General features: G+C 35.2%; 1 protein-coding gene across 1 annotated transcript; it reads left to right on the top strand.

Moving 5' to 3' along the window:
• The first annotated feature begins 10,513 nt into the window (after positions 1-10,513).
• Positions 10,514-14,740, top strand: LOC145797954 (disease resistance protein Roq1-like). The gene is made up of 2 exons (XM_082885397.1): positions 10,514-11,515; positions 14,300-14,740. Exons 1-2 carry the CDS (start codon positions 10,514-10,516, stop codon positions 14,738-14,740), a joined length of 1,443 nt encoding a protein of 480 aa, XP_082741523.1.
• Positions 14,741-15,859: the final 1,119 nt, after the last annotated feature.

The raw sequence follows: 15,859 nt of genomic DNA, 5'->3' as shown, positions 1-15,859 counted from the left end.
TGAGATACCGAGACCGCTTGCTTGTACCGGAGTCTTGCCGAGAGGAAGTACTCCGAGAGTTTCACCATTCGCGCCTTGCGGTGCATCCGGGGGGTACTAAGATGTATCAGGATTTGGGTCGCCAGTTTTGGTGGCGGGGTATGAAGAGAGATGTGGCTGTTTTCGTATCGAAGTGTCTTACTTGCCAGCAAGTGAAGGCCGAGCATCAGAGGCCAGCGGGTTTGTTGCAACCCTTGCCTATTGCCGAGTGGAAGTGGGAACACGTTACTATGGACTTCGTTGTAGGTCTTCCGAGGACTCAGCGGGGTAGTGATGCTATTTGGGTGGTTGTAGACCGGTTGACTAAGTCGGCGCACTTTATTCCTATGCGCGTGAGAGATTCGGTGGATCATCTTGCCGACTTGTATATTCGGGACGTAGTGAGATTGCACGGGGTTCCAGTGACGATCGTCTCAGATAGAGATCCTCGTTTTACTGCTAGGTTGTGGCAGAGTTTGCAGAGTGCCTTGGGCACTAAGTTGACCTTTAGTACGGCTTATCATCCTCAGACTGACGGGCAGTCCGAGCGTACTATCCAGATCCTCGAGGATATGCTTCGGGGTTGTGTCCTGGATTTCAGTGGGACGTGGGAGAGGCACTTGCCTTTGGTAGAGTTTGCCTACAACAACAGTTTTCAGTCTAGCATCGGTATGGCACCGTTTGAGGCCTTGTATGGCCGACCGTGTAGGTCTCCAGTTTGTTGGGCCGAGGTGGGTGATGCACCTTTGTTGGGTCCGGAGTTGGTTAGGGAGACGACGGAGAAGGTTGAGCTTATCCGTAGGAGGCTTGTTACAGCCCAGAGTCGGCAGAAATCTTATGCTGACCGTAGGAGGAGGCCTTTGGCGTTTGAGGTAGGTGATCATGTCTTTCTGAAGATATCACCTAGGCGAGGCTTGATGAGGTTTGGGAAGAGTGGGAAGTTATCCCCTCGGTTTATTGGTCCTTTTGAGATCCTTGAGAGGATTGGTGAGGTTGCTTATCGGTTAGCCTTACCGCCGCAGTTGTCCGGAGTGCATGACGTGTTTCATGTGAGTATGCTTCGGAAGTATGAGCCATATCCATCACATGTGTTGGATTGGACTGGTTTAGAGGTAGATGAGGATGTCTCGTATGAGGAGAGACCGGTTCGGGTCTTGGATAGGCGGGATCAGGTCCTGCGTGGCAAGACCATTCCTTTGGTGAAAGTCTTGTGGAAACATCACGGAGTGGAGGAGGCCACTTGGGAACGTGAGTTGGAAGTCCGTGAGAAATATCCGGACTTGTTTGTTGATATGTAATCTTGTGTTTAAATTTTGCACTATTGTTGAACTTAAGAGCTTTTATATATGTCTTAAGTTGTGAAACATTGAAAATGTTTTGGTTATTTGGAAGTATGTTTTGGAACTTGCCTCATATGGAAGTTGAATGTGACATTATATATGTTGAATATATTGTTGAAATTGGAAAGATAATGCGTAATATTGATGCATGTTGAAAGTACATATGTTGTTTACATATTGTGAAATTGTCTCTTGTTAAGGGGATGGGATGACCGGTAATGGGTCGAATTGTTGAACGTTAAAATGTAACATTGTTTAAAATGGAGGAAAACCTGTTTTTGCAAACTTGTGCTTAATTTCGGGGACGAAATTCTTTAAGGGGGGGAGGTTATAGCGATCCCGGGTTTACCCTTGTTGTACAGTGATCCGGACATGTGTCCGTGGATGTTGGTAGTTGTTTATTATCTTGTTTACATCCTTTTTACTTTGTATTTGAGTTATAGGATGTGTTGGGCAGGTTTGTTACAGGTTGGTTGTGTTTGGGAGCCTAGTGTTGCTGCCCAGATTTTTGGACCTTCGCTCGAGCCAGGAGTTTGTCGCTCGAGCGAGAGTTGAGTTTGTGTCTAGTGGGTCGAGCCAGATTGGCTTCGCTCGAGCGAGCGATGGCGTCTGGTTCTGGACCTGAGAGTTGCGTTTCTTGGCTCGAGCGAGCTTTTCTTGGCTCGAGCGGTCTGGTTTGTTCTTCTCTCGAGCGAGATGTCTGTCGCTCGAGCGTGCGTCTGGTTACAGACCTGAGGGTTTGAGTTGTTGGCTCGAGCGAGCATTCCTTTGCTCGAGCGCACTTTTGAGTTCCGTGGCTCGAGCGAGAGTTTCTGTGTCTGGTCGCTCGAGCTACCAAGTCTTCGCTCGAGCGAGAGTGTTTTATATCAGCGGACAGTAGCGTTTTGAACATCACTTTTTCATCTTCTTTTTTTGATCAAACCCTAGATCCGAGACCCTCTCTCTCTACACTTATATTCTCTCTAAGAATTGATCTCCCTAGAGTGTGAATCTAACCTAGGGCCTTTGTTAAAAAGATAGAGGGCGTTGAGAGCTTTGTTTTAATCTGAAAAAGTTGGGATTTGGAACACGTTGATCTTCGAGTCTTCATCTCCTTTTTGGCTCAAACTTCGAGGTAGGGATATCCTACTCCTCTCTATGGATTTTGTCTTTAAATTTTAGTATTTTGAGATGTTGAGGTTGGTTTGGTAATTTTGTGAAAGTTTGGGACTTTTGTGCAATTTTACAAAAGTTGGGGTTTTATTCATAATAAACCTAGATGCATGTTTGGCATAGAGAAATGGAATTAATGTTGAATCATTGATGAAAATGGGACCTAAGGGTTGAAATGTTAATTATGGGAATTGACCTAATTACATGGTTTAATTAATTGGGATAATTAATTGAGAAGAATGAGGAAATGAAATGTTGATTGAATATCCATTGTGCATTTATTTTCTGTTTAGAAATAACTGCTTTGGGCTATCGGTGGAGGATAGTCGTGATTGTTGTAGACAATGCATGATGATTAGGCAAACTGAAACTAATCAATGGAATGTGCCATGGAATTTGACGGTTGATAGAATACATTAACTGTATGTATTGTGTGATTGTATATAGAACCAATGTGTTTGTATACGCTATGTGTAGAGGAGGAGATGGGGGATGTACTCCGCGGTTTAGGGGAAGATGGGGGATGTACCTCTAAACCGGATAGTGTTGGGAGAAGATAGGGGATGAACTCCGTAGATACAGCTCATATGCTTGTCTAGAGAAGTGAAGATAGAGCTCATATGCTTATCTTTGTGAAGTGTGGATATAGCTTATATGCTTATCTGTGGATATTGTGGTTATACATATCTGTTGTAGAATGTGGATATAGCTTATATGCTTATCTGTGGATATTGTTGTTATGCATATCTGTTAGGAATGTGGGTAGTGCTTATATGCCTATCCGTTGAAAAAGGGAAAAATGAAAGGAAACTTGGACTTATAAGTCGTATGGCATAAATGTGTAATTTATGTGAATGTATCAGTGTTGGCCATCTATCAATTGCTAATGTTTTAGTCAATGTTCATGGTTGGTTTAGTATATTTCTACTGGGCTGTGGCTCACCCTATATGGGAATATCATTTTCAGGTACAGGAAGCATGCCACCTCCAAGGACATAGCTTGGGAGGCTAGAGGCGGACATACTTTTGTAGTTTTACCTTTTTGATGTATTACATGTAAATTCAAGCCAAGGGCTTAATGTGTATGAGTTAGTACTCTTTGGTTGTAACCAAGTGTTAACTTGGAAAGCTGTAAGCCCGTAGGGCATTTGCTTTTGTTGTTAACATGTAATACTTTTTGTAATGAAATTCTGATAAATGAAAGAATGTGGAACTTTTGAATATAAATGCATGTCTTATTTGTTGGGTTTAATGTTATTTTTTTTAGGGCGTTACATAATTTATATTTAATATGCATTTTACTACCATTAGCAGAAGTTAATTTTTCACACCATTTTTCATAATATTTAGTAGGGAATAATTCTTCTTGAATACAATTAAGATCAACACCTGTATGAATTAAAGCAATAATATGTAATTCAAAATCTTCAATAACTAATTTAATTTTTGAATATGAATTTTATTGATTAGACTCAATCGTTTTTCTTCACAATTGGATTGGTGTGATTGATTATCAAATAATAGATTTTCAGGATTAGTAGGATCAGAATCATGTTCAGATTCATTAGGAGATTCACGATTATTATCTTGGAAATTATCTAAACTTTTATTGAGTTTTAATGTAGTAATTTCATCTTCTAAAGCTCTATCTTTACGTTGTAAATCTTTAAGAGTTTGTTTAATCTGATTGATTTCATGTTGTAAATCTTGAAGAGTAATTTCTTTTTGTTTGTTTTTAAATCTTTCTAAAGTTTTTGACAGACTAATAATAGGTTTATCAAACCTAAGGTTTTTTTTTTTTATCATGATTGGTTAGTAAAGATTTTAATTTATCAATATATTTTTGTTTTAATTCTGGATCGTCTAATCTACTAATTTGGTCAATAAGAGCAGTTTCTTCTTGATTTTGTTTAACTGGTTTACAACAAACATCCTTACATCCTAATTTAATATTATTATTAGAAGTATCACTAGCTGAATGGTAATCAAATGAAGTATCAGGATTATTAGAGGAGGAATTACTAACAGATTAGTTTAATTGAAAGATTTCATATAATTGATTTTTTGATTCATTATTAATTTGTAGTTGATTAACTTTATCTTTTAATTTTTGTTTTTCTTTACATTTATTAGAATAATGACCTTTTTGACCACAATTATAGCAAGTTATATCTTTACTAGATTTAGATTTTGGATGTGATTTCTTATAATATTTCTTTTTGGGTTTAGTATAGAATTTATCCTTAGATTTGGAAGGAGTATAATTCTTTTTATATTTATTAGAATATTTGTAAGATGATTTATGTTTAGTATATTTATGTTTTTTACGATGAGAGGGTGCTATAGGAGGTAAACCGTATTGTTTACAAAAATTACCTAATTCATATTTAGCCTTATGTTTATCTTTAGCGGCTTTGAGACTAAGTTTAAGATCAATACACATTCTTAATCATTCTTTTTGAATAGTACTAATAATATCACCATAAGTTAAATTATCATATTCAATGACACCAGTATGTTGACTAAGAACATCTCGTATTTTATGAGCAAAAAGACTAGGTAATCCATTAATAAATTTTGCTTTCCAAAAAGATTTAGTACAGTCTTCTCTTAACATAACTTTACAGGTAAAGACATCTTTATACCATCTAAAATCACTTAATGTAGGGCAAGTAAGATTACTAAGTTGATCATGTATGTGAGAATATATATTAGTAGGGGTACCTATGAAATGTCGAACTATGGTATAGATTAGTGTATTAATTCCATCAGGACGATAATAACCAATAGTTTCATCGAAGATAGATAAGTCATTTTCATCTTTTTGATTAGCATGTATAATTGATTCGCGTTGATCTTCAGTAAGGTATTTTTCCCACCAAGATTTGAGAATACCGGTAAAACCAGAGGTGATCAAGGAAACAATTTCAGGTTGAGAATAATCAGGATAGTTACTAAGATAACTATTAGAAACCATAGATAAATGATTTAATTTTTGGAGGATTTGATCTTCACTGAGACCATCAATATTCCATTTGTATAATTTTTTAGCAGATACAAAAAATTGATTATTAAGATTAGTTTCTTCATATTGGAGATCAGTAGGAGAAGGTCGTGAATACCAATTTTTGGTAAGAGACGTAGGATTAGGTTTAGGATAATGAAGTGTATTAAGATTAGAGGATTGAAATTGTTGAGCTAATTGATTTATTTCATTATCAGTTGAATCAATTTCAGATTGATTAGAAACAATATCTAAAATAGGCTGTTGATTTAATACAGTTAGACCTTTTTCAGTAGATGGAGCGGCTTGTTCGGAGGTAGTTAATTTAGTAAATAATTTTTCTATAGCTTTAACAGTAGAATGATCTTGGGTAACTAAACTATTTCTTTTAGAACGATTAGTAGGTAGATTAAGCAAAGGTTGATCTAAGGTTTGTTTAGGTGAAGTATGATTAGCAGAATATTCATCTAAATTTGTTTCTATCTTATTTAATTGTTTACCAATAGTTTTTAAACATTGATTAGTATAATTATTTTGTTCAATGACTTTTTTAATTTCAGGGTCAGTGGCAGGCAACTTAAAAGGAGAGGTTGGGACGTCAGATCCTTGATGTTCAATAATGATATTAGATAAAGGAGGATGACTAGAACTAACAGTAGTATTAGGAGAAGTTTTCCATTTATGTTTTGTGATTGTATTAACCTTTTTGTAATAGTTTTCGTAATATTCAAAGAAAGGCATTTCAGTACTATATTCAATCATAAAATCATACCATTTTCTAGTTATTCGAGATTGTTGATTAGAATCATGTTTAGCACGATAAGCACGTCTTTTAGTGAGATTGTCTTTAGAGCGAAATTCAATAAGTAATTTATCAAGATCAGGAGCAAAGGATTTACTAATAGTCATTAGTTGAGGATTGATTGGAGGTATAACTTCGAAATCAGTTTGAGTAGGAGAATCTTGAGATTCATTATCATTTTCAGGTAAATGTGTGTGAGTTGAATAAATAGGTTTACTAATTTGAGAAGTTGTGGAATTATCAATTCCTTTCATTTTACTAATTGCAAATCGGCCAAGATTAATTTGACTATTTTTGTGAAATAAAGGTGTATTAAATATTTCATCTTCAATTTCAGTATCAGTAGGTACACTAGAGGTACTATGCCTAGAAGATTGACTACGATTAAATTTAATACGAACAGATCCATCAGTAAATTGTTGAATATCGTGGATATCTTGACTAGTAGATTGTTTTTGATTATGTTTGTAATTTTCATTAACAGTAACCCATTGATCAGGGAGAGTAATATCTTTCCATTCAATCATTTGAGGAATATTAATATTAGTATCATTACTACTACTTTGAATTAATAAAGTTTTATCCTTAGGACTTTCATGTAAAGGTTGAACATTTAAATTAGTTTTAATACATTTATAATGAACGCGATAAATTAAAGCAATATTATGAACTTTATCCTTTATATTAGTAAATGAACCATTTAATTGAATATTCAACGTTAATGCATCTAATATATATGGATCTCTAAGACTAAGTGTAAAATCAGAAAAACAATTAAAATGAACGGGTCCTTTGTGGAGACCAGTTTCCATCATACACATTAAACTATCATTATAATCAATAAAATGAGCATCACGTAAACATAATAAAACAGAAGTATTTTTACCTTGTGGAGTTAATGGTTTTATTCCAATTTGAATTAATCCTAAATGAACAAAATTGTGACCAATTTTCAAATGACGTTTAATAGTGTTAGCATCCAATAATTGATAGGTTTCTCTAGGTTTAGCTAAAGCATAAACTTGTTCTAAAGTTTTAACATGCAGATTAACATGAAAATTATTTTGTAAAAAAGTAGTTTTATAAATGTCTTTAACAGATAATTTTGGTATAGTCCAACTTAAATCGAGTTTATCGTTCTGTATTTCTACATCTTCTTCATTAATTAATAATCCTTGATTAGGTATGGAGGACAAAGTTGTTGACCTAGAACTGACTGAAGAGTTACTTCTAAATAATCGACTCATAGTTCTGACTATGTAAATGACTTACAGGAATCTTAATACATTGTCTAAATTGATCATGTTTTCACATACTATGTTTTCACACATACCCATTTCAGAGGACCCCTAAAATCCAACACTGCCTAACCAAAGGACTTACCAAGGACCAGACGAAGGTTGGGTGGCTAGTTACATAGTGGAAAGACACAGATAGAATTTTGACAGATTAAGATGACTGAAGGCAGATACTAAGTAGAATAGAGACAGATTAATCAGAATTAACAAGACAGTAAGCAACAAATAGCAACATAACTTGGGACCTGTGGGTTATGGGCCCACCAAAAGGGGAAGCGATGCGTAGATAGAAGAAGATGATATACTAATTAGTATATCAATAGATGATGTGACATAATTTTAGAGATTTTAAATATTTGTAATTTATATAATGGGCAAGATCAATAATAATGATATAAAGTATATTAATACACCAATTAATATACCAATTGATAATAAAATAATATGCTCTATACCAAGTTAAAAGAAAATGCGTAATTGCAGTAACTAAGAAAGAGCTGGTATGTTAGTTTTGGGGAGGTTGGACTATTTTAGCCCAAAAAAAAGATAAAACAAGCTTTTTTGGGGTAAGTAAGATAAAATAAGCTTTTTAGTTTATAAGTTAAAAGTTGTAACATCAATTCATAATTATTTCATTTTTTTTCTCACAAAGTCAAAAAAATTCAAAAAATTCATTCCAAACTAAAAAGTCAAAAAGCCAACCTACATCCCAAACGAAGACAATGTATCATAAATTTTAAATTGAGTTATTTATATATATGTTTATGTGCTAATCTATTATTATCTTTTTCTCATATACTTTCTATTAAGAAATACTAGCATATGAACCCATGTGATGCATGTGCTAACTAAATAATTAAAAATAACTTTAAAATTAAATAATAATATAAAATTTATTTAAAAAGTATAGAAAAATAATTTAGAATGAATTAAATTTTAACCATTATATTAGAATATATATTGCAGTTGTTATGTCATTAATTGTATATTTTAAGTTTATAATAATAAATAGATGTCATAATTTAATTGGTAAATATGAAAAAAAATAGAATAAATTAAAAAATATATATTGATAAATTTCATTTTATAAATTTTTTATTTTTAGTTTATTCTTTGTTAAAGTTTGTGATAAAACTTAAGCATACCGTTTAGAAATAAAACAATATATATATTGATAAAATCATTAAAATCGGTTAAAAGACTAACCAACTTATATAAAAATTAATTAATTAAAACTTTTAAATTTTATTTTATTTTAAAATTTAAACTATTTTCAACTGAAACATGCATAACACTAAAATATTTAATGGGAGCATATGTTTACTTTATATAACTGAAACAACTCACTTTTTCTTTGTTTTCCCGATGTGGAATTGTGTAAAATAAAAATTAACAATTGTTCAGGTGAAAAATTTATTTCGAATAAAACAATATCAATCATTTAATCTTTAATTTGGATAATCTTTAGTTTATTTCGAATCAAAATAAATCTAACCAATATATTTTGATAAAATCGTTAAGATCACGGTTAAACCAGCGAATTAGTTAAACAAAAAACGGTCCAGCCTAATTGGTTAGGTCAAAAGACCAATCAACTTATACAAAAATTAATTAATTAAAATTTTTAAATTTTATTTTAATTTTAAAATTTAAACTGCCTTGAATTGAAGAATGTACAACATTACAATATTAAATAAGAGCAGAAGGTTTATTTTATATAAGTGAAACACCGCACTTTTTTCTTCTTTTCCCGATATGGAATTGTAAAATAAAAGTTAACAATTATTTGGACGTAAAGTTTATTTCTAATGAAGCAATCAGTCGTTCAATTTTTAATCAGGTCAATCTTTAGTTTATTTCGAATCAAACATCTAACCAATATATTTTGATAAAATCGATAAAATCGCAGTTAAACCAGTCAATCAATCAAACCGAAAATGATTAGCCTAATCGGCTAGGTCAAAAGACTAACCAACTTATACAAAAATTAATTAATTAAAACTTTTAAATATTATTTTAATTTTATTTTAAAATTTAAACTGTCTTGAATTGAAGCATGCACAATACTACAATATTAAGGTTCACTTTATATAAGTGAAAAACTCATTTTTTTTTTCTTCTTTTTTCGATGTGGGATTATAAAATAAAAGTTAACAATTATTTAGGCAGGAAGTTTATTTCTAATCAAACAATCTCAGTCGTTCAATCTTTAATCAGATCAATCTTTAGTTTATTTCGAATCAAACAAATCTAATCAATATATTTTGAAAAAATCGCTAAAATCACAGTTAAACTAATGAATTAGTCAAATCAAAAATGATTCAGCCTAATCGGCTAGGTCAAAAAACCAACAAACTTACAAAAAAAATTACTTAATTAAAATTTTTAAATTTATTTTAAAATTTAAACTATATTGAATTGAAACATGCACAACACTACAATATTAAATGGGAGTAGAAGATTCATTTTATATGAGTAAAAAATCTCACTTTTTCCTTCTTCTCCTAATGTGAGATTGCCAAATAAATCATAAACTGATTAGAGTTTTATTTTTATATGGTTAAGTGGAAGCTAACCAATGGAGTTTTTTTAATCGTTTAAAATTAAGAAAATCAAGAAAATTAGTATGAGATATTGAAACTGTCACAAGACTCCTCACTAAAAACACCATTTTCTTTATATAATATATAGATTTCAATTGCAATGAGCAAAATCAATCACATTTGACCAAACTAATGACATTTTTCCTTCTTACAACTCTTTTGAGTTTTGCTGAATAAATTTATTACTATTCCCCTAAATTTGCAAGTCTGAATGAATGTTCATCCAAGAAGTTGTTGGGTTACTTTTTAGAAAATTAAGTCACACATATTCACGCATTGGCAAAGATTTAGTTGGGATGGATTCTCGTATGGAGAAAGTGATTAAATTACTAGGTTTAGGGGTGGATGATGCTCGTGTTGTAGGGATTTGGGGAATGAGTGGAATAGGTAAGACTACTATTTCCAGAGTTGTTTATGATTGTATCTCTTGCCAATTTGAAGGTTACAGCTTTATTGAGAATGTTAGAGAAGTTTCAAAAAAATGTGGTTTAAAAACTTTGCAAGAACAACTCATTTCTGAAATCTTAATGGAAAAGGATTTGAAAGTAGGAAGTGATGGTCGTGCAGTGCATATGATAAGGAACATGGTATGTCGTAAAAAAGTTCTTATCATGCTTGAGGATGTGTATGAATCAACCAAACTCGAAAAATTGGTAGGAGAGCACAATTGGTTCGGTTTTGGAAGTAGAATCATCATAACAACTCAAAATCAACATGCGTTAATTGGATATGGCATAACACATATTTATAAGGTTGAGGAATTAAGAGAAGATGAAGCTACAGAACTATTCGAATTGAAAGCCTTACAAAAACACCAGCAAATGGGAGGCTATGGAGGGCTTGTACGTCGTGCAGCAAAGTATGCTAAAGGAGTTCCTTTAGCTCTCAAAGTTTTAGGTGCTTTTCTTTGTGGTCGAAACAAAGATGAATGGGAAAGTTCATTAAAAAGACTAAAAGAAAGCCCTATGATGGAAGTTCAAGAAGTACTTAGAATAAGTTACGATGCATTGGATTGGCAAGAGCAAGAAATATTCTTAGATATTGCATGTTTTTTCAAGGGGATGGACAAAAATGATGTAACCAAAGTAATTGAAAGTTGTGGCTTCCACCCAATTATTGGAATAGATGTTCTTGTTAAAAATTCTCTTATAACCATCTTCGAAAATAAGCTGTTGATGCATGATTTGATACAAGAACTAGGGTGGTATATTGTTTTCCAACAAACACCTAACGAGCCTGAAAAGCACACTAGGTTATGGCGTGATGAAGATATAAAACATGTACTAATGGACAATATAGTAAGAGGTCTTACAGAAAAGCATGAACACTCAAAACTTGTTTAATTAATAAAAGCTAGCTCTGCATGATTTTTCAGGCTTTTAATATTATTTGCTTGGTTATTAGGGAACAAAAAAAGTGGAAGGCATAGTGTAGACGGGCCCGCGTGAGGCCTTCGTGCTACAGTTCGGACTCAATTTGTGTCACAGTTCTTAATCTGAACCAAAGAGTCCAAATTCGGCAAATCGTTTTGAGAAAACAGATTTTGAAAGAAGTGCCAAACATGGACTGCTTTGCCAAATACAAAGTCGCCACCTAAATATTTTATTTTGGGGGAATTTAGGAAACCCTGACTCGGTGCCAAAGGCCACGTGTCCGTCATCACCAAAGTTGCCTCGGCTCGGGAACTTGGGTATGATTGGGGAAGGTCAGCTATGAGCACCTCCTCTCACCCGATCCGAAGGTCGGCCTCTACTAACCATGATATCCAATTTTGAAAATGTTATGCGTTCTTATTCCGGTTATTAGCCTAAATTTACTATGTTATGCACACAGCAGACAAGTATAGACCAAATCGCCTAAATTGGAACAAAACATTTCATGTTTGTTTCGGAAATGGTTTGCTACTCACAAGTAGGCTAAAATGCAGATTTTGCCACCCTCAAGTGGACTTTAGAAAAAAAATGATTTTGCCACTATCTAGTGGGCTTAAAACTCACAGTTTTAATGCATTATTCCAATTTAGGTGATTCCACCTCCATCCACAGCCATTCAAGCAGTTATATCACATAAGCAGCTAGCCTCATGGTAATCATGCTATTATGGCAACACTCACACGCATGCAAGGATGCTAAAGCAAAAGAACTTACAGAGTACTCCAAGCCAAAACAGAAACTAGTTAGTAATCATATGCATGATCCTAGTTCATGTTAAGATGGCTAATGCAACACATGCAAAATGCAACTAAGATAGGCTTGGCTAATCTACAATGACATGTGAAATGGTACAACTAACACGTATTCAATTTGAAATTAAAATAGAAATGCAGTTAGAGTGATGCGCCGAGCCCGATGCATGTAAGACAAATGTGTGGATGCACACATGCATAGCATAAGGTATGCTAATTTAAATATGTCCTAGTCTACCATCATAAGCGGGTAAATAAAAGAGAAGAAAGACGTGGGGTTGGAAGACATACACACACTCACGCACATTTATTACACAATTGCCCTCGCTCGGAGGGTCCGAATAAATATTACAGTCCGAATAAATAATACTAAATTAATTATTACAAAATTTCTAATCTAATTAACAAATTAAATGCAAAGAGAAGATGGCCGCAGCCCCCGCCTCGGGATGCGTGAATGTTGCATGCTCGGATTTATCTTGCCCCGAAAGCCCGTACCATACCACTGCTGCCTCTGTTTACACTGCCCTGCTTCTCTGAAAACCGCCAAAATCCTGGGACAGGTTCCCTGAACCCTGTAGGACACCATCGGCTGAAGGGAATACCCACCGGCCATGGAACTGATCCATCAGCTGGGGTTTCATATTATCGGCCACCAATCCATGGCCGGTCGGCACTCTACAGTGCCGGTCGGCAAAAACTCCCTGCAGAAACCTTGAAGAACACTTCAAGAACAGTTGGTCCAGCCACTCTTTTCTGACCAAAATCAGTCCAAAACCTTAAGAATCAACCCTCAATGTTTCTCAAACTCGAAGCAAGGTGTGGTAGTGTGTGTCTTAGTGCAAAACTAAGGTAAAAATGCACTTTTAGGCCACAAAACACACACAAGGGAGGAGAGAGAGTAAAATATAGAGAGAGAGGGTGTATATATCAGATATATATATATATATATATATATATATATGTATAAGCTCTGGTTTTTCTTTCAAAACCACTAACTCTTGACAATGGGAGAAGAGGGGTCCTTATATAGGTAAAGGGAAATGGTTTAAGCTTCTCAAAGAAGCTAAGTGAAAGGGGCAAAGGGGGCAAAGGAGTCAAGGCTTCTTGAGGAAGCTAGGACAGCTGGCCAAGCTTCCTCAAAAAGCTTGGCCAAAGGGTTCAACCTTCTAGAAGGAAAAGGGGTGCAAAGGCTCAAAACAACCACTTCATGCACGAGGAGGAGTGTTGGTGCATTCCAGCTGGCATGCACCAAGTCTGAAGGGTGCAAAAGGGTCACACCGGCCAGCAAAAAAAAGGTCACCGGCCAAAACAAAGTGCCGGTCGGCAAAATAAAGTGCCGACCGGCCATTGGTTTTAAGAAACCACTGCCGGTGGCACCAATAAACGGCTGGTGATGTGAGGGGACAGCCGGTGGGGTGTGGGAATGGCCAACAAGCCATTCCCTGCCTTTCAAGGCAAAAACACAAGTGTTTGGTGCAAAACCAGACACCGAAAAGTCGAGTCGAGAGAGCCTGAGGCGAGGCGCGCAGCCGAGACCTCCGGGAACTCGAGACGAACACAAGCACGGATGATCACCGAATGTTCCAACGGTGACGTCCAAGTCTTGAGGACGGTCAAAAATGGGGTGTCTACACATAGTTGTACAATATCCTGACCCAAGTGGACAAGTTAAGATATCTTGATTGGTTAGGGTACCCTATGAAATACATGCCTTCAACATTTCAACCAAAGCATCTTGTTGAACTTCACTTAACCTATAGTGGCATTGAACAACTTTGGGAGGGAACAATGGTATGGATATGCATTTTCTTTAATTACTTTGAATAAGGTGCAAAGTCCTTGACACAATATAATTTCGGTAATTTTTATTTTTATTTTTATTTTTGTTCAACAGCATTTACACAAGTTAAGAATCATGAACCTTAGTCACTCGGCATACCTAACGAAGAGCCAAGACTTCACAGGGGTCCCAAATCTTGAAAGACTGATTCTTAAAGGCTATACAGGTTTGGTTAATCTTCATCCATCCATTGTAGTTGTCAGAAGGCTTATTTGTTTGAACTTGAAGGACTGCAAAAATCTCAAGTGTTGTCCACGTGGCATTCAATTGGAATATCTTGAAGTTTTTATTGTGTCTGGGTGCTCAAAGCTTGACAACATTTCAGTCAACATGGGATATATGGGATGTTTATCAAAGCTTCGTTTAGATGGGACTGGTATTAGTGAACTTCCACCTTCAGTTAGACATCTTACCAACCTTGGTTTTATTAGTTTGAGAAATTGTAAAAAACTTGAGAAGTATTCCGAACAACATTTGTCAATTGAAAGCTCTTGAAGATTTAAACCTGTCTAGTTGTTCCAAACTTGACAAACTGCGGCAAGACGTGGGTGAGCTGGACTGTTTGAAAGTGCTTCGTGCAGATTGGACTGCAATTAGACAACTCCCATTCTCCATTGGACTTTTGAAGAAGCTTAAAATGCTATCCTTATAAGGGTGTAAAGCAATGGCATCTAATTCATGGAGTTCTTTATTCTTGCCTTCCATTTGACAAAGAGAGAGAGAGATAGAGAGAGAGAGAGAGAAAGAGAGAATTCCAATGCTTTGGAACTAGCAGCTTTGCCAGGGTTAGAGTCTTTATGGAAACTAGATCTCAATTACTGTAATTTAAAATCTATCCCCACAGCCATTTGTCGCATCTACTCATTGCGACATTTATATCTAAGTGGAAACAGTATGGAAAGTTTACCTGCAAGCATGAATCAACTCTCAAGGCTGTCGGGCTTGCATTTGAATGGTTGTAAGAAGCTTTAAGAATTGCCAGAGATTTCATTTGAAATAAGTGACCTACGTGCTAATGATTGCCCATCATTAAGAACAATATGGAGTTCATCCAAATGCAATAAGTTTGCCATACTTTCCTTCAAGAATTGCTTCAAATTGATTGAAAATAAGCAAAACAACATCTGGATAGAAAATTTTCTTTTAAATCAATTTTAGGTTCTTGTAGACGTCCCCGAACGCCCCGGGAGGATGAGTCCCGTTCTGTTCGTTTGGGGTCACTACAGCTCAGGACCCTAAAATTGTCACGGTTCTAAGTCTGAACCAAAGAGTCCAAATCCGGCAAATCGTTTTAGGAAAACAGATTTTTGAAAGAAGTGCCAAACATGGACTGCTTTGCCAGATACAGAGTCGCCACCTAAATATTTTATTTTTGGGAAATTTAGGAAACCCTGACTCGGTGCCAAAAGGCCACGTGTCCGTCATCACCAAAGTTGCCTCGGCTCGGGAACTTGGGTACGATTGGGGAAGGTCACTTCGTGAGCACCCCCGCTCGCCCGGTCATAGACCGGCCTCTACTAACCATGATATCAATTTTTGAAAACATTGTGAGTTCTTATTCCGGTTTATTAGCCTAGGTTACTATGTGATGCGCACAGCATACAAGTATAGACT

This window comes from Camellia sinensis, chromosome 8 (genome assembly GCF_055761805.1).
Source record: "Camellia sinensis isolate YWXY chromosome 8, ASM5576180v1, whole genome shotgun sequence".
Classification (NCBI taxonomy): Eukaryota; Viridiplantae; Streptophyta; class Magnoliopsida; order Ericales; family Theaceae; genus Camellia; species Camellia sinensis.
Note: the sequence above shows the minus strand (reverse complement) of the source record. Positions and strands in the feature narration are given on the sequence as shown.

Excerpts from the sequence above, each read along its gene's own strand:
- LOC145797954 (XM_082885397.1), top strand. The coding sequence starts at position 10,514 with ATGGATTCTCGTATGGAGAAAGTGATTAAATTACTAGGTTTAGGGGTG. Across the intron at positions 11,516-14,299 it reads ATGTACTAATGGACAATATA|CATTTACACAAGTTAAGAAT; the intron begins GTAAGAGGTCTT and ends TTTGTTCAACAG.